This window comes from Takifugu flavidus, chromosome 22 (assembly GCF_003711565.1).
Source record: "Takifugu flavidus isolate HTHZ2018 chromosome 22, ASM371156v2, whole genome shotgun sequence".
In the NCBI taxonomy this organism is placed as follows: domain Eukaryota; kingdom Metazoa; phylum Chordata; class Actinopteri; order Tetraodontiformes; family Tetraodontidae; genus Takifugu; species Takifugu flavidus.
In genome coordinates, this window is record NC_079541.1 from 478,032 (window position 1) to 497,159 (window position 19,128).

At 55.8% G+C, this 19,128-nt stretch overlaps 1 protein-coding gene across 1 annotated transcript; it reads left to right on the top strand.

Annotated features, from left to right (window-relative positions):
• The first annotated feature begins 36 nt into the window (after window positions 1-36).
• arid2 (AT rich interactive domain 2 (ARID, RFX-like)) lies at window positions 37-18,637 on the top strand. Its single transcript, XM_057022573.1, is given in 25 exon segments — window positions 37-578; window positions 702-795; window positions 1,670-1,767; window positions 5,981-6,114; window positions 9,269-9,487; window positions 9,577-9,644; window positions 9,753-9,822; window positions 9,947-10,197; window positions 10,569-10,665; window positions 10,731-10,940; window positions 11,010-11,174; window positions 11,832-11,913; window positions 11,996-12,130; window positions 12,487-12,680; window positions 12,772-13,743; window positions 13,746-13,958; window positions 13,961-13,989; window positions 13,992-14,087; window positions 14,089-15,108; window positions 15,924-16,078; window positions 16,148-16,286; window positions 16,374-16,459; window positions 16,531-16,654; window positions 16,786-16,877; window positions 17,115-18,637. Coding segments are annotated over 25 exon segments (4,947 nt in total). The 5' UTR covers window positions 37-486; the 3' UTR covers window positions 17,227-18,637.
• The last annotated feature ends 491 nt before the right edge of the window (window positions 18,638-19,128 follow it).

The following is a 19,128-nucleotide window of genomic DNA, read 5'->3' on the forward strand; positions in this document are numbered from 1 at the left end:
TTGTTCCAACGGGCGCCGCGCCGCGCGCCGCGCTGCGCTGCCGCGCTCGGCCGCAGGGGGCGCTGCCGCGCTCGGCCGGGCTCCGCGGCCTTCACATCTTTTTGTCTGAGAACGGGATCCCTCTGCCGCTCCACAGTGTGCGCGATAGCCTCGGCGCTGCGTCCGGAACACACTGTCAAACCACTCCAAACGACTGCAACCGCGACCAAAAGCATTTATTCTACACCTTTCGCCATGGCGTTTCTCAGCTGCCGGTAAATCGCTCGTATTTGTGAGTGTTGGTGGGAACTTGGTGCGGGGCTGATTCGGGTTTGCTCTCCGTGCATCAGTCTTTATTAGCGAGCTGCCGCTCTTCTTGCTATCAGCGATTTCTTTAACTTTTTAAACACTCAGCTTCGCGAATGACTGAGCGCCGGCGGACTATGGGATCCTTGGTGTCTTAAGAAGAGACTCAAGTGGCATTTAACCGTTTTGCACGCAAAAACAATGGCAAATTCGACGGGGAAAAATCTACTAGACCAGCGGAGGAAGGGACAGGCTTTCCTGGACGAGCTGCGGCAATTTCACCAAAGCAGAGGGTGAGATTTGGGCGGCTTTCCTCCCAACAAATACAACTTTATACCCCCGCTGCATGTGGCCGCAAGTTGCCCGAAAGTCCAATTTAAAGGTGCGAGCTGCTATTTCTTGTGTTTTGCCCACAGGTCGCCGTTCAGAAAGATTCCTTTCGTGGGTGGGAAGGAGCTGGACCTGAATGCTCTCTACATCAGAGTCGTCTCTTTAGGGGGCTTCGCTAAGGTGAGCACCGGCAACTAAAAGTGGCTTTTCTCCGCTCTGCCGTGTCGGTGCTGCCCGCTGCTGCGCTCCGCGGCTCCGTTCGGTTCCCCGGGACCAGCGCGGAGCCTCCGGAGAGCGCTGGAGAGTCGCTGCTGGCCTTGTGCTAGTTTACCGTGTATCTCTATGCAATGTGGTGGCTGGTGTGTTGTTGGTGCGACCGCTCGGAGCCGCCGTGCGCTCGGAGCCGCTCAAAATTAGCGGGCACGTTCGCCATCGATTATCGGGACGGAGCCCGGCGGCGGGCGGGCGGCACCGCGCCGGGCGCCGCGCGCCTCCCGGGCTTTTGCCGCCGGGTGACTCCGCGGAGGAAGCTCGGTTCTCTCACCATGGCCATCTTTCTTCGGCTTCATGGCTCTCCACGGATTGTAGGCCTCACAGGCCCGCGGAGGGAACACGGTCGACGCCAGCCCCAACAGCCCCAAATGGAAGGGGCCGCCGAAAGCGACGCCGTTTCCCCGTCGATAAAGACACTTTGTCGGAGTTGAGCCGGCGGGTTTACGAGGACACCGAAGGCGAAAAGAGCGGCTAGCTGGTTAGCTGCGGTGCTAACAGTAACCCGGGGCTCCCGGAGGAGCCAGGCGGCTTGTATTTACTCGCATGTCAAATGTAAATATGTTCTGCTAACAAACATCCATTTCAACGCGCACATGCGGAATTTCCCCCGAGACGCGCGGACCGAATTTCACCGATTCGGTGGAGTTTGAGAAAGTTATTGATTAGTGATTGTGATTGTGAGGGAAGCCGGAGCCGAACAGATGGTTGCGGTGGAACCGCTTTTGGGGGTTGTTGACACTCGTTTGTTTCTCTCGTAACCGACTTGTTTCCCGCTTTGCAGGTCTCTGAGAAGAACCAATGGATGGAACTCGGAGAAGAGTTTAATTTCCCCAGGAATTGCTCCAACGCTGCATTTGCTTTAAAACAGTACTACCTTCGGTAAGTAGCCTGGGCGCACGGCCGCCTTGCCCCTGCAGCATGTGGGACTGTTTACAAGCGGCGAGCCGCGGCTCCTGCACAGGCCGGTCGTCTGTGCCTCGGCTCGGCCACAGGTGGGGAGGGTTCGGGCTGCTGTCCGTCCATGAGGGCACCGTCTCCAGCCAACTTGAGCACTTGTCTGCGGTAGCTTCCACCACAGGAGGAGGTTGCATCTCTCCAGGGGGGTTCCCTGCACTGCCGAGCAGCTCTGGTGCTGAGCTGTCAGGGATGGGGGGGAGAAGCGGCTCTGCTGCTCCTCGCGGGGCATCTGTGCTCCACGGAGCCGACCATCGTTCCCATCAGCTGGGCATCGCACCAGCTCTGCTATCCCCTCACGGACCTGGCCACCCGGCATCGCTGGGAGCTGCATTTTTGCCCCTTTTTTGGTAACTTTGTTGCCAAGGTCTCTCTTTTCGGGTTTCCGCGAGTTGCTGCAGCGGCGCTGGATGATTAAATAAGTGTTGTTTCTCTGTGGGACGATTACACACCAGGAATGGCTGCTATTCTCTCATAGATGCCTCCGACGACCAGAGGAGCCACAGACCAGATTAACCAGCGTATGGCCACATACTTTATCTGCTTCTTTTCCAGATGTGTCCCAACTAGTTTACCTTTAACACCTTATTTAAAAGACGCCACAGGTGATTGGTGCATACTTCCCCTCCTTGCGCTGCCAGAACCGTCGCGTCGCCGGGGGTAACGATGCGCCTGTAATCGCCCCTCTGGCAGCACAGCCACTACAGCTATTTTGCAAAGTTTATCAGCGGCGCTGTTATAGTGGATGTCGCCTCAACGGCAGCTGATAACGGTCTATCCTCGCCTGGCAGACAGAGTCCAATAGGCCAATAATAATGTTTCCCTCCTCTTGCCCCCCCCCCCTGCAAAATGTGCTTCTAATGTAATCATTGTCTAGAGCAGAAATGCACGCCGTGTTCTCCAGCAGCCGGGAGTAATTGTAAGCAGGTACACAGCGGCTGCCTGCTCCAGGAGCTGGTTCGCTTCCAGGGTCTCGTTCAAGGACGCTTAATCGGGCTGGGTGATCCAGTTGGACGACCATCTGTAACCACTGGCCGTTCTGAAGCGGCGGCTTTTTACAGCGGCGCTGAAAGAACTGATGTTTACAGACGTGGCAGCGGCGACGAGCATTTACCAGGATTCTTTCCCTCTCCTGTGTGATGGTGACCTTTGCAAAAGATCAGCTCCACCGGCACAGAATGTTACTGGAAGTTTAAAGGTTTTAATGAGGAGTGGCCACAGTTTTTCCTCCAGAGATCCAACCTGTGAGTGTTGGGCTGTGGGTCCCCGCTGGACGACCAGGATGGTCCTGATGTGTGCGCGGCTGTCCTTCGCCCCCCCCCCCCCCCGGGAGTAACGGGCTCCTCGAGGAGCTCCGGCCGTTTGATGGCGCGGCGCCGCCGTGCGGGCCAGACACCCTTTTCCTTCCTCCTCGGCGCTGATGAGGCTGATTTGATGTGATGAAGGAAGAAGCCTGTGAATTAAAGTTCAGGGATCAGCGCTAAAGGTCAGGTCCAGGGTTCTGGCTATGAGTGCCGGTAGAGTTTGATAAGGATCAGCAGAGCATCTTGGTGGGGGGGTAAAGCTGTGTGAGGTCAGACGCTGGTGGTCATCTTCTCATGTGCACGTCCCAGTTTGAGGCTGGTCTCTTTGGTGACCTGTGTTCCTGGAGTCAGACACCTGCTGAAGCTTGGGAAGGCTTAGGGCTCCAGCCCGCCACGTCTCGTGACCTGAGGTTTTCAAAATGGGTTCAGACTTGCTGGTTGGCGCCAGGTGCAAGGAGACATCGGTTAGCGCGTCAGCGTAGTAACGTGAGCCCGTCGGTCCTGAAAGAGCCTCTGTTGTTGCTAAAATATCTGACTTCTTCTAAACAGCAGCACGCTGAGCTCAGGAGCCAAGTCAGGTGACACCCCCTGCTTCAACCTTTGTTTGCCCTCCGCTCTGCATTCCCATAGGGATGAAAACGCCCCGAGAGGCTCTGGGAACATCCAGGAGCCTTCCTCTGGCTTATTATGGGGTTGTGCAGCCTGTGTTAAGGGGCTGCGGTGTTGGCATCGTTGGGTTTTTGGCTCCGTCTTGGCTGATCTGCAGTGATAAAGCGCTCTGACATGCTTCACGTGTCCTCCAACGATAACATCTGGCCGTGCTCCTTCCCACGTGGTGCAGATTCACCTGCTTCTCGGCGTTCCTCCGCTAGCGTGAGACCAGCGGCACCTCTTTCGTAATCCTCACTAGATTGTGACCTCATTTTTTAGGAATTGAAATTCCTGTGACCCCACAGTGGCGTGAAGGTATTCTGGCGCGTTTGTGGCCGCGTTGTGACACTTCGGCGTGTTCAGGCTTCCCCGGCGGCAGCCGCACGTGGATCAGCAGGGCGCCGTAGCAGAACTGAACCGATTCTATTCTCTCTGCTAAAGACACAGAAGGAATGTTGGTGCGGCCGGGGACACATTCGGCTGCTGTTTTCTGCTGCTGGGCTTCGCGCCCGGCGCGGCGGCCGTGCAGGCCTGCGTGTCTGTCGACGCTCCCGCCCGTCTGCACATCTGGATCTGGTGGCCTTTGATCCTGGCTGCATTAGAGCTGATTGGGTCGTGCTGCTGCGGCCCAGACTGGGACGCACTCCGATGGCTGGTGCACGAAGCCTCGGCTGCGTGGGGCTGATTTGGGACGGCTCTGACAGCACGGGCAGACGGGTCCGGGGCACCCCCCAGTGAAGCTCCCCCAGTCCTGATCCCTGTAACCATCCCACCCCCGGTGCTGGTAAAGCTCCAGTATCTGTGTGTCCACGACTGGGAACCAGAGCAGCATAATTTGAGCACCTGCAGTCGGTGATGAGGACGGAACACTGGGTGTTATTACACACTTATTACCCACACACACACACAACTGTCTCAGAATAAGCTGGTTTCCTGTGTGAAAACGGGCCAATGCTGAGGTTTTAATAATATTTGAGTCTTTTGCGAATGTTACTTTCCTTCCATAGATTGTTCTGTACGGGTTCTGCACGTTCTACAATGTGCTGCGCTGCGTCCTAGACTTTCCAGTCTGGGCCGGACGGGCCACTTGTTGAAGTGGATCCCAGCACAGGTGCCATGTTTTGCATGTCCCCGTCCACACCCAGCAGGGGGCGCTAACCTCACGCAGACGGGCTGAGGGTATTTGCATAACCAAAAGGGAGAGTGAGTGATGTCAGCGGGGTCCAACAACAGTGTCTGCTGCCCGGGTCTGAATGGGGCTCAGGATCCATCCTTCTCCTGGGATAAATGCTGGAGGGAGCCCAGACCAGGGCAGATGCCCCGATTCTTCCTCGTATCCAGACTGTATCTGGAGGGGGGGGCTTATCTCCTCACGCTCCCCCACTTGGTACAAATGAAGACGGAGAGTATTTATAGTCTGGCGTGTCACCCGGCAGCCAGCGGACGGGGGATTACCTTGGCCACGCTGAACAGGCGGGCCTCATTGAGAACCAGGCGCTGGTCCGCTGGTGACTCACACACACTTGCTCACACACACACGAGCAGCTCAACCACATTTCTGCTGCACGCGTGTGTGGTGCTCTCAGGTCTGTCCCTGCAGGTGGTTCTCAAGCCCCAGAAACTCAACAGCACGATTAGCGGCGCCCTAATGAACGGACACGTTCGCTGCTGCCTCGGGCCCCTTTCACGCCGCCAAATCTCAGCGTTGTGACCTTCGTTTCATCCTGCTGCTCTCTAAATGCTGACTGGGGGGGGGGGGGGCAGCATGAGAGCAACTGCTGGGAGTGTGTGCAAGAATCCAGATGTGCAGTGAATAATGAGTGCGTTACTACCCAAACAGGCAGCAGCTCGCGGAGCGCTGCAGGTTGATCAACTCCAAACTGCTCCGCCCACCTCTGTTGGCTCCACCCACCCAGGCTCGTCTGAAACGCACACTTACTGTTCCCACGTGTGCACGGTCGGGTCGCTCTACAACGAGTCCACAGGAGCTCCTCTGGCTTCAGCCTGGATGTTTCGTATCTGCAGCTCTCTGTCAGGGTTTGGGACGTTTGAGACCCCATCTTGAAGCGGTTCCTGGGACTGTTTCAGAAATGTTGTCGCCCGCGCTCTCTGGTAGCCGCGGCGTGGACGCTGCAGCCAGAGGCACGTGTGTCTGATGTCTGATGCCCTTCTTCTCTCCACAGATACTTGGAGAAGTATGAGAAAGTCCACCACTTCGGCGAGGACGATGAAGAATCGCAGCCCGGGAACCCCAAAGCCTCTCTTCCAGTCGGTGCAATTCCCAACTCGTACAACTACCAGCAACACGTTGTATCAGGTAGCGTCTCCATGCTAACGTTCCAGGGATGCTTGCTTGTGTCTGGGTTATTTGGTTCCTCAGCTCTAAAGCGCAGCTGATCAATCTGCCCCAGAAAGGGACTCCGAGGGGCTTTATGTTTCATTCAACCTTTAATGCTTCCAAATGGGTGATAATCTGCAATTTGTCTGCACCTGTTTGTGCTCCATGTCTAAAACATTGGAAAATCCCCTGTGGTGTGTTTAAAGACATGCCTGACTGGACTTAATCTCTCTATAGTGCTTGAAACAGCCAAGATAGCGCGGCTTCTTCAGGTTTGTGACGGGGGGGGTGAGGATGTGGGGGCAGCTCTGTCTGTATGTTTGATGCTGCAGGTGCAACAAACGTGCAGCTTCTGTGGAAACACCAGCTGGAAGAGCGAACACCTCTCCAGGGGACACGTCGGTTGGCCTTTCTGCTGTTTACTCGTGGAAGACGGGACGCTCTCATCAGATGCTTGAGGTTCTGTTTGGGGCTCAGGGAGGGTTTGTTGGACCTGCGTCAATCAGCGGTGGAACCCGATCAGCTAAATGAAAAAGTGATGCTGCTGGCTGGAATCTTCCCTGACGGGTCAGAGACCAGTAGAGACCAGTAGAGACCAGAGGTCCCACGTGGTAGCGCTGATGCTACGCTATGCGCTGATGCTATGCGCTGATGCTATGCGCTGATGCTAGCAGCAGCAGGTGGGCTCTGCTTGTGTTAGAGTGTGTGAGGGTTCCCAGCAGCAGTGTGTGAGGGCTTCCTGAGGCCTTGTGTATGTTCCAGACACTAAGTAGTTCATTTATTGATAGGCTTGTATTTTATTTAGCAGCACTTATATTCAGGTCAGGGCTGCTTACCTGGAAGCTTCTGCTCGTCCCATTTCAAAGCCAGTTGATTAATCTGCTGTTCTGGCAGCTCCACTTGGGCTGGAATGTTTTCAGACACTTCCTCACATCACTCATTCATCTGTTGCTGCCTTCTGCTGGAATACATCAGGAATCAGATGTGCTGTGAGGAGTCAACACTAATATAGGAGAGAGATGCTAAAGTCTCGCTGGTCTGGCTCCTACGATGTGACCCGGAGGGTCTGCCCCGCTTCACTTCACCCTCACTTTATTGGATATCTGTCCATTGTTAATTATTACTGTGGCTTCTTTACATGTTCCACGTGCACGCCGTCTCAGTTGAGCAGGAACCTTTCCCCATACTCGTAGTTGATCCTCTGGATTCATGGGACAGTAGTTAACTGGGATCTTTTGGATCTCAGCAACCACACTAATTACAAGTGAGTCTGAGTCTAATCAGATGAGGCTCTCGTTTATCTTTACTAAACTTTAGAAATAAGTTCCCTCGGGTCGTTTGACTGATTTGCATGAGTGATTCTTTTTCTGAGAAAGAATTGATGTTTTCCAGGCTGCAGCCCTCAGGATCAATGACTCAGCAGATTCCTGTGCTTACACATGGCTTTACCGAGGATTCAGGTTCATGCTAACGCTAACCTTGAGATGACAATAACGTGCTGTTTGTGCTGACCTTTGAGGGACCTCCTTCCTGCAGGGATGGTGGTGGGGGGGCTGTGGTTGTGGTTTGATTGTGAAACTTCTGGGCTGAAAATGAGGAGGTTGACTAAGTGCTAGGTGTGATTGTGAAGCTGGGCGCCGTCATGTCAACACGTCGTGCATGAACACACGTGAGCATAGCTAATGTTTGACGGTCAAACCCGGGTGCAGAGGTGCTCGCCGCCACCAGCAGGAGCAGCGTGCTGATTCTGTGAGGCAACAACGGCTTCATTTGATTCTGCTGGTCTAAGTTAATGAAGGGGTGAAGGAACCTGAGCTCCATGAGCATCACAACTGGTGCAACAGCTGGAAGGGTCACTGGGAGGCGCTGAGTTCACTGTGACGGCGTATTGGAGGGAGCTCCGACGGCAGCGCGCCTGTAGTTAACGTGCGACTCAGCTGCTTGACACACATTTCTGAAGCTGTGCTGCGTCCTGTGCTGTCTTGGAGTTTCCTGATCCATTCTCTCCTGATGCGCTGCGTAAGACTAAGATTCCTTATTGAGTCGGAAAGATTTGCTTCCTCGTCTATGACCAGATCAACCTCCACTGCCCACCTTAGCACATTAGCTGCTTTTTCTCTTGAATCATTAATGCAGTGGGGCAGATTATGTTAGCTTGATGGACAAGATGAGGACAGTCTGGAACTCGCAGGCCTGCGACAGCTTTTAATGCAGTTGATCTCTAAAGGTCAGCGGGTCAAGCGAGGGGCGAGCGCCGGTCCGCTGCCCTCGCCTGCGCCGCGAGCCGAGCCAGGCGGCGTCTGAACGCAGCTCAATCACGTTTGCCTGCAAAAATGTTGTCAGCACAGAAATCCGGTTCAGTCAGCAGGAGTCCTGTGTGATGGGGTTCCAGGGGCGACGGCAAAGACCTGCACCCTCTCGAAGTCCCCAGCGTGTGGCTGGAAATGACACCTCGGCACACGACGTGATGGATGGAGGAACTCAGACCATCGTCTGTCATTCAGGGGGCTCAGTAAATGGAGTCATGGTTCCTCCCGACACATGGGGATTAGCGCTTTAATTAGAAAACCCATCAGAGACAAACACAATTAAAAGTTGGTGCACATTCATGTTCTGCAGATCAGCTGCAGCTCATCAGACTCATTTGAAGAAAAGACGACTTCCAAATAGCTTAATGGCCCATTTGAGTGCTTCAACTGAGTTGGAGGAAAATAAGTGAGTCCGGCCGGTTGGAGGTGTCCGACGACGGCCGTTTTGATTTAAATGATGCTAATCGCCTCCGTCCAGGAGGTCACCTGACGGATCATCTGAGTCGCAACCTGATGAGGTTTTTCAGGACTTGTTGATGGTGGACAAGGAGGAGAGGATCACGTTTTGGTGCTATTGTGGGCTCCAGAGGAACTTTGATCGTCCCACGATCCAACGTGTCCTCTATGCCGGGTGATGTGTGGGGGGGGGCTACCAGGCTACAGTGGATTACTGGTTACAGCTAATGAATTCGCTATTGTTGGCGATGCAGGCTGGAAGCGGCCAGTGCAGGTATCGGACTGGAGCTTCCTGTGGGAAAGTCAAAGGTGTAATTGTGGCTTGCTTGTGTGCACGCTGGGACTCAGAGAGCCTTTTCTCCCCCCAGACTATCTCCGCCAAAGCTATGGACTGTCTACGGATTTTGTTCCTCCAAATGACTACAACAAACTGGTGCTGTCTCTCCTCTCGGGCCTGCCTAACGAGGTGGATTTTGCTGTTAACGTTTGCACTCTGCTTTCCAACGAGAGCAAACACTCCATGCAGCTGGACAAGGACCCCAAACTGGTCACGCTGCTGCTGGCCCACGCTGGCGTGTTTGACGACTGTAAGTGTTGTGCAACCTCAGGTCGAAGCAGCGTGCTTTAAAGAGCGGTGCTGAGCGCAGACTCCCATGCTCCCCTTTTCTCTCCGCAGCTCTTGGCAGCTTCTCCAGGGTTTTCGGGACGGACTGGAAAGAGAGAAGCTCTCGGGACTTTGTCAGGGTAAACCCTCTGTTTCTGGCCTTTCTGCTCTCATGCATCATAGCTTCTAAAGTATTTAGCAGAGCATCCGGAGCTGTACTGTACACGCTAACTGCTGCTCTTGCACAGTTCTGGAAGGAGGTGGTGGAGGACTCAGAAGTCAGGGAGCTGATCTGGGACAAGAGCAATGCGGCACAAGGTAAAGGCACTCAAATGAAGCTCCCTCTGGAGTTCCACAGCCTCGCTTCTGCGTGGAACCATCGAAAACAGAGGTTGTTGTCCTCGATTGTGCCGCTGACGTGTTTCCGGCTCTTCCCTTGCAGATGGTACGTCATGTGAGGAGCGCTGGCACAGCCTCTTCCACCCTCCACGGACCCACGGTATCGGCGACATGGAGGCGCAGCGGGTGCTGCAGATTGCCATCATCCTGCGAAACCTCTCCTTCGAGGAGGCCAACGTCAAGCTGCTGGCGGCCAACCGAACGTGCCTGCGCTTCCTTCTGCTCTGCTCCCACTGTAACCTCATCTCACTACGCCAGCTCGGCCTGGACACGCTGGGCAACGTGGCTGCTGAGGTTGGTGGGGGCCTGTTGCTAACACGCAGCATTTGAGTGACAGTCGGCATCTTTCTGTCTGGGCCGGGACCACCTCATGGTCCCAGATCGTAGCGGTCAGGCCAAACAGCTGTGGAACATCAGCGTGGGGGCCGGTCCAGCAGATACAGACGCGTCACACGATGACAAACCGGAGCAGCGCCGTTGTCTCTGCTGTTTGCTAACGTGTGAGGCCTTTCTATCGCTGTGATGAGTCGCCAGCGTGAAGCAGCTTCTTAGAGGACGTGGATGTGCTGCTCACTTCCTCTTTATATTTGTGACATGGGATCAGTTTATTCTTGCCCGTATGTGAAGGGCAGCGTGCAGGAGATGAACGTCCTTCTCTTTCACAGCTCCAGCTGGATCCGGTCGACTTTCGGACGACTCATCTGATTTTTCACACAATCACCAAATGTTTGATGTCCAGGGACAGATTTCTCAAAATGAGAGGTGAGTTTTCTGAGCGTGCGTGTGAGTCCGTCCGAGCCCGAATGAAATATATCTGCGTCCTGCAGCAATGGAGATCCTGGGGAATCTGAGCAAAGTGGATGACAATGCTGTGCTGATCTGTGAGTATGTGGACCAGGACTCCTACAGGGAGGTGACCATGCTCCTCACCCTGCCCGACCTCATGCTCCTGATGGCTTGTTTGGAGGTGTTGTACCTCCTGGCCCAGCTCGGGGAGGTTCCCTGCAGCAAGATCGCCTGTGTGGACCGCAGCATAGGTAGACTCCATCCTCTCCCAGCTTCCTGTTTGTTGTTGGTGTAGCTGAACGTGTCCTCTGTCTGCTCAGACCTGCTGGTGCGGTTGGTGTCAGTTGACCTGCACACGTTTGGGCCTGACGCTCTGACAGCAGTCAGACTCATCGAGCACCAGACCAACACTGACCAGGCGGCTGAAGTGAGACCACAGCTGGTGGAGCAGGTGCCTGCAGCTGTGCAAGGAGCCCCGGCATCTGGTAGGTCTGCTCCTGTCCACCGTTACAGGGTTACAGTGAGGCTGGGGATAACGATGTGGGTCTGTATCTCTGTTAACGACGTTGGTCTGTTAACCACGTTGGTCTGTTAACCACGTTGGTCTGTCAACGACATTGGTCTGTTAACGACGTTGGTCTATATCTCTGTCACCTACGTTGGTCTGTATCTCTGTTAACGACATTGGTCTGTATCTCTGTTAACGACGTTGGTCTGTATCTCTGTTAACGACGTTGGTCTGTATCTCTGTTAACGACGTTGGTCTGTATCTGTCAACGACATTGGTCTGTTAACGACGTTGGTCCGTATCTCTGTTAACGACGTTGGTCTGTATCTCTGTTAACGACGTTGGTCTGTATCTCTGTAAACCACGTTGGTCTGTCAACGACATTGGTCTGTTAACGACGTTGGTCTGTTTAGTTGGTGACGTTACCGTGGGGGTGTGGCTTGTCACGTGACGCCTGCTGCTCCTGTGCATGTTCCTTCCTGTGTTGTGGCTCTGGACCGTCCAGTTTGCTGCCATCTAGTGGGCAGCCCAGGAACCGCAGTCTCCTCTGGAGCGGGTTACCTGCCCAGGTGTTGTGGTGCTGCTGTGAGCCTGTTGAGAGCATCACTTATTCTCCTGCTCTCTTTTCCTCCAGCAACCACAAGGACCCCACTCCAGGCCAATCAGCCCCCGGCTGGAATTGTGGAACTTGACGGGGAGAAGTTTACTCTGCAATGGTAGGATGTAACCACCGTAAACACGTTTGTTTGTTTGTTTGTTTGTTTGACCGTCCCCGTCACCCCTCTCCTCCCCCAACAGGCTGAACGCACACTTTGAGACCAACTCTGAGGGCTCCGTGTCGCGGGCGGAGATGTACTCGGAGTACCTGAGCACGTGCAGTAAAATGGGACGCAGCAACATCCTCAACTCCACTGGCTTCCTCAAGTGTCTGAGGTGGGGACTGGTGCCCTGCTGGAGGGGTGTGGATGGGGACTGGTGCCCTGGAGGGGTGTGGATGGGTGTTGATGGGTGTTGATGGGTACTGGTGCCCTGCTGGATGGGTGTGGATGGGGACTGGTGCCCTGCTGGAGGGGTGTGGATGGGGTTTGATGGGTGTGGATCCTCTCGTCTCAACTCAGCAACACTTAAGAATAAAGCAAAACACGCCCATTATTATTATATAGGTGAATAAATGTTGGTATTAAAATCAAGATGCTGATGAAGGTTCCAGTCTCGCTCTGTTTCGGTAGCGTTTGCTCGACGTGTCTCTGTGCGTCAGTAACGGAGCCTCTGCCTCGCCGCCCTCGCAGGACCGTCTTTCCCAACCACACGATGCGACGGCAGGACGAGGTCAAGTCCAGCGGTCAGATTCAAATCTTCCTGGTGGGTCTGAAGCGAAGGTCGATGCCTCTGCCCATCCAGCTGTACTACCACCAGACGCCGCAGCCGTCCCAGCATGCAGCAGCGCGGCCTGATGCCTCGGAGCAGCAGGCTCCGCCTCCAGGTAAACCCGGTGCTGTGTCACAAGAGGGTGGACCGTGTCTAACTTTGGCAGGGCTTGTGAGTCGACTAAGGCTCCGTGTGTGTGTCTGCAGGCTTACCTGCTGGGCATCACGCCCTCGGCCCCCACCTGGTCCGGGCCCTGGTCCCCAGCTCCACCTGCACCCCGTCTCCGGTGGTCTTGACGTCACAGGAACTGTCCCACACGGGCCCCTCCACTGTTTTGCCGCACCCGCTTCCCCAACAGGTGTCTCCACAGTTGCCACCGGGTTCCTCAGGCGCAGCGCCGCAGCAGCAGCATCGAGCCGGTCCGGTGGTCCAGATTCCTGTGACGGCACCGGTGACCCAGAACCACAGCCCGCAGCCCTCCACGATGGTCTCAACGGGGACGCCAGTCACAGTCTTTCAACAGGTACCCCAGGGCCACATCCTCACCGCCAGGGTCCAAGGTGTGTGCCCCCCCATCGCCCAAAACCCGCCTCTGCCTCAGTCACCTCCCCTTTGTGGGCCTCAGGGTGGCGCCCCCCAGGTACAGCCTCAGTGCGTTGCTGTTCCATCACCGCCGTCTTCCTCCATCCAGGGAAGCGGCCCGGCCTTGAGCGTCACCACAGTATCGAACTCCCAGGTGTCGCGCGTCACCTTTCAGAACATCGCCCCCAAACCAGCGCCCCCCCAGTCGGGTGTCCCTGCCACCATCGCCACCCACAACCAGCAGCCGCCTCAGCAGCCCCCGGCACAGAGTGTCGTCATCGTCAACCCCGGCCCCCAGCAGAGCCCCGCCTACCCCCCTGCCATTCACCAGATCGTTCTGGCCAACCCTTCCTCCATGTCTGGGGCCCAGACCATCCAGCTCGCTGGGCAGCCCGGAGCTGCTTCCACCTCCTGCCCCCCTCCCCCCAGTAACCAGGTGCAGAACGCGGCTGGTGGCCAGACTCTGTCCCTGAAGCGGCATCAGCAGCAGCAGCAGCTGCCCCTCCTGCCCCACACGCCTCCTCAGCCTACCTCCACTGAGTCCAGCTTGATCAAACAGTTACTGCTTCCAAAGCGAGGGCCTTCCACCCCGGGAGGCAACTGATCCTCCCCGCCCCGCAGATGCCCCTCCCCAACAGCACGATAGCCCCCAGCCCCCAGGTCATCTATCAGGCCAGTTACAACACACAGAACGCTTCTCCGCAGCCTCAGCAGCTCAACGTCCAGCTGCTTCCAGGTCAGCTTCCTGCGGTGGGGGCCCCGGGGGTCCAGACGGTCCAGCTGTTGCCCGGCCAGCTCATCTCCACCAGCAGCGCGGGGCCACGGCCATCATCCAGGGCCCGCGGCAGCCGCACAGGTGACGTTCGCTGTGGTGCCCAACGCCGGCTTCACCACCTCCACAGCTGCTGTTGCTGCTGTCAGTCAGGGCACTGTGACTCAGGGGGGGCCCCCCTCCCCCGTACTCGACTGGAACCATGGCCCAGCACCCCCCCGCAGCTCCTCCACCACCACTGCCAGCTCCGCTCCGAGGAGACAAGATCATCTGTCAAAAGGAGGAGGAGGCCAAGGACGCCACGGGGCTGCATGTTCACGAACGAACGATAGAGGTGATGGAGAACTCCTCCCTGGGGGAGGGAAACGCCCCCAAAGCAAAAACCAGTAACGGTGATGTCGGGACGTGTGCCAAGCTGCTAAACGGTCAGAAGTGCATGGAGTCCAATCTACCTCCATATCACTCAGGGAACAGCCAAGTGGCGCTGAACGGCCCGGCTCCAGAGGTCCAGCCTGCTAATGGGAAGCAGGCCCCCCCCCACCTGAGCGCTCCTCTGGACGACACCGCCGACTCCAAAAAGACGCTGGTCAACGGGGTGTGTGACTTTGATAAGGGGGACAACGGAGGCCCCTGTAACAGAAACATTCCAAATCATATCGCTTCCAAACAGTACTTGGGGAACGGGGAGTTGGGCCCCTCTGAGAAGGGTCATGGGTCAGAACCCCCCCTCCAAACGGACACTGCCAAAGCCCAGCAGACTGAGCGCCTTGCCAACGGCCCCCAGGCAGGAGGCAACAGGCCTCCCTCGGAATTAATGAACGGACCTTTGGTTCCGGGGCACCTGGCCCCCGTGCTGAGACAGCAGTTGCTCCCCAATTCCACCTTCCCCCCCACCCTCCCCGTCGCCTCCCCCACCCTCCCCGTCGCCCCCCCCACCAACGGGCTGATGCTCGAGAGCCGCGGGCTGAAGAGACCGGCGGAGAGCGAGGAGCGCGGGGCGGCGGCGTCCTCGGGCATCCCCAGTAAGGTCGGCGTGCGGATCATCACCATCAGCGACCCCAACAACGCCGGGAGCAGCGCCACCATGGTGGCGGTACCGGCCGGCACCGACCCAAGCACAGTAGCCAAAGTAGCAATAGAGAACGCCACCCAGCAGAGGAACTGTTCACCCACGGGGGCCGTCGCCACGGTGAGTGGGGGGGTCTGAGGGAGTGGGGGGTGTGTGTGAGTGAGTGAGTGAGTGGTGTGTGTGAGAGGGAGTGGTGTGTGTGAGAGGGAGTGGTGTGTAAGTGGTGTGTGTGTGAGAGTGAGTGTGTGTGAGAGTGAGTGAGTGAGTGAGTAAGTGGTGTGTGTGTGTGAGAGGGTGTGAGTGTGTGTGTGTGTGTGAGTGAGTGAGTGTGTGTGAGAGTGGTGTGTGTGTGAGTAGTGTGTGTGAGAGGGAGTGGTGTGTGTGTGTGTGTGTGAGAGTGAGTGAGAGTGTCTGAGTGAGTGGTGTGTGTGAGAGTGAGTGAGTGAGTGGTGTGAGAGTGTGTGTGTGTGTGTGTGTGAGTGAGTGGTGTGTGTGTGTGTGTGTGAGTGGTGTGAGAGTGGTGTGTGTGAGTAAGTGGTGTGTGTGTGTGTGTGAGAGTGGTGTGTGTGAGAGTGGTGTGTGTGTGTGTGTGTCTGAGTGAGTGAGAGTGTCTGAGTGAGTGTGTGTGTGTGTGAGTGGTGTGTGTGAGTGAGTGAGTGAGTAAGTGGTGTGTGTGTGTGTGTGTGTGTGTGTGTGGCCAGTTTAGTGCGGAGGGTAAGAAGGTGAGGCCAGTTCAGACCATGTGGTCCCACTGATGCCCCCCTCCCAGAGGAAGGTGCTGAGGGAACAACCGCGCCCAGCAGCAGGTCGTGGTTACATCTCAGCCAACAAATGTTGGGGGGGTCCCCAGGCGTGGGGGCCCCCTCCTTCCTGTCCCGGCTGACAGTTGTGGATCCGTTTGGCCAGGACACTGAACACGCTTTCCTCCCTTCCAGCCCGCCGTGACCCCGTCCCCGCCCCCCGTAGCGCAGCACGCCCCCCCGGGGAACCACAGCCCCCACCTCCCAGCACAGCAGCCGCCTGCAGCGCCGCCAGAACCGGCCAGGAAGACGGGGCAGAACTTCAAGTGTCTGTGGCAGTCGTGTAAACGGTAGGAGGCGCGGCCCGCCGCGGCGCCCGGCGGCCATCTTGTGCTGACCGGCTCTGGCTTCTTCCTCAGGTGGTTCGAAACGCCGTCTCAAGTGTTCTACCACGCCGCCACGCAGCACGGGGGCAAGGACGCCTACGGGGGCCACTGTCTGTGGGAGGGCTGCGAACCCTTCCCCAGGCAGAGGCTGTCCTTCATCACACACCTACAGGTAGAGGCTCACTCCTGGGGGGCCGCGGGGGGCCGAGCACGCTAACGTAGCACGCTAACGTAACACGCTAACGTCTCTGTCCTTTAGGATAAACACTGCTCCAGAGAAGCTTTGCTGGCGGCGCTGAAGCTGGAGGAGCAGGCGGCGCACAGCCCCGGCCAGGCCGCGTCCCAGTAGGTGCCCCCTCCTCTCAGGGTGTGGTTCACCTGTGGGGGGGTCTGACCAGCGCCTCTTGTCTCCACAGAACCTCCTCGGAGGGCGGCAGCACCCCAGCACAGCAGAAACCCAAAGCTATCGTGAACCACCCCAGCGCCGCTCTCATGGCCCTGCGCAGGGGCTCCCGGAACCTGGTCTTCAGGGACTTCACTGTGAGTATCGGGACGGCCGTCAGGCCCGTCTGGCTCGTCAGGCTCGTTAGCGCAGCCGCTCGTTAGCGCAGCGCTCAGACCCCCCCTCATGTCCCCCCCTCATGTCCCCCTGTCGTTTGATCGTCTGCCAGGACGAGAAGGAGGGACCGGTGACCAAACACATCAGACTAACTGCTGCCTTAACGTTGAAGAACATCGCCAAGCACTCCGAGTGTGGACGCATGTGAGTAGAGCTGGGGGGTGGCGTCAGTCCTGGGGGGCTGGTGTCAGTCCTGGGGGGCTGGTGTCAGTCCTGGGGGGCTGGTGTCAGTCCTGGGTGGCTGGTGTCAGTCCTGGGGGGCTGGTGTCAGTCCTGGGGGGGGCTGGTGTCAGTCCTGGGTGGCTGGTGTCAGTCCTGGGGCAGGGGGGAGGCGCTCTGCCCCCCCGCAGGGCTGTCTCTAACGCTGCTGTCTGCCCACAGGTTGGTCAAGAGGCACGAATCGCACCTGTCTGTCCTCGCCCTCAGCAACATGGAGGTCTCCACCACGCTCGCCAAATGCCTTTACGAACTGACGCGCTCGCTCCAGGCTTGATGCCCAAAGGACACGCTGTGCTGCCCCCCCCCCTCAACCCGCTCTGCACGAGAGCAGGAGGCCGCCGGCGAGTCGTAGCAGGTCCACAGGTCCAGAGGCGACCAGCTCGTGAACGGAGATCGTCCCTCAGCCGCGCCGGGCACCTTAACCCCCCCCAGCACCTCCTCTGCGACTTGTGTTCAAATCCTCCCTCACAAACAGAAACTGCCACGGGGTCTTCCACCAGCCGCCACCAGGGGGAGCTCTCCGCTTCCCCGGGGGCCTCAACCCACGAACCCCCGCCACGAGCACATTTCATTCACGACCGGTTGTTGTTCCTCTCGGTCCCACCGACGGACGCGGGCGGCGGCCCACCGACGCACCTGGGTGAGCTGGAAAGGGGCGGGGCTAGTAGACGGACGCCGCGGGGGAGAACTCGGCCGGCGACTGACGCAGAGAAATTAGTTTGTTTTCTTTAGAATTTTGGTAGCTTGGTTTTCTTACTTGAGTCAATATATTTTCACTTATTTATTATTGAAATGATACCATTACAGTTAATGAAAAGAATCCTGTAAATATGTTGTGAATATATATATATATAAAGAAGATCTCTTTCATGCCGATGCAGCCACTGGAGAACTTGCTCTGTGGAGTAATAGAAGCATTACTTTGGTAGGATTGAATAAAATAGTATGTTTTTGTTTTTTTATGATCCCTGTCACTTGTATCTAATGTGATTCTATACTCAGCAGTGGATGAATGTACTTAAAAACCTGTAAATAATTCTGCAAAGGTACTGATGCTGTAAAGCTTAGGGACGGGGGAAAAACAGTTTTTTGTGGAACTGTGACATTTTTTTGTATAATAATACCTTGTAGAACTCATTTTGCTGGCTGAAAGAGTATGGAATAATATAAATTGTGTCATTTTGTAGAAGAAAAAAAATATTGAAGGTATTCTCCCCCCCCCACACACCCTCCCCACAGCGCACACACCAGTAACATATATCCACTGTATGCGTTTGTCATGTACGGGCACCGCGCGCGTACCAGAGTTTTTTTGTATTTGTAAATTGGTTTAAATACATGGAGTTTTTATACAGGTTTTCTCCTGTGTTCTTTGCTTTACGTGCAGGTATGATATTTTCTTCACTACTTTTTTCTATCTTAATATAGTGTGGAGTTTTATTGTACTATTTTTTCATTCTTAATACCATGCCACATTCCGGCTCACGTCCTGGGACTGTCCTCCGTGTGTTGTGTAACATTTGACTGCCTGTCGTATTAGCATCTGACCGGGGCGACCCAACATCCTCATTTCTGCAGTGTCGGTAGGATGTGTGACTATACCTAAACCGAACAGTCTGTTAGAGATTGGCTTTATTTACTTTGGTGACTGTTTATAGTTTTTAAATAAAACACTGAACATTTGGCTTTGTGTTTGTTCCTTTTTTGCTGCGATCGCATTCATTCTGTTCAGTTTATTTCTTTATATTTAACATCACCCAGCAGCAGAACTCCGTCTTTTCATATTTTCTCATGTCATAGGTGTTGGATTTAAAGTTCCCACATTTTGTGTAATTCGTTATATTTGTTGTTGGTGTTGTTCCGGCCGCGGCCGCTGGGGGGCGACAGTTGGCCGACCACTGGGAAGAACGTGTCTTTTTAAGCAGGTCTGAAAGGGCGTTCATCGGCATTTCATTCAGCAAACCCTTCATTACATCAGTTAGTGGGTGTTTATCATCATTATCACCATCATTATTATCATTAAATACCTTTATAAACTCCGCATTATTGTAAAAACCCGATTCCAACGGCACTTTTAACAAACGACCGTGTTTCGTCGCACCGGCCACCGGGTGGCGCTGTAGCCCCGCTGGTGTAAAAGGGTGAAGAATCAGGTGCTTTTTGTTTTTCTCTGACC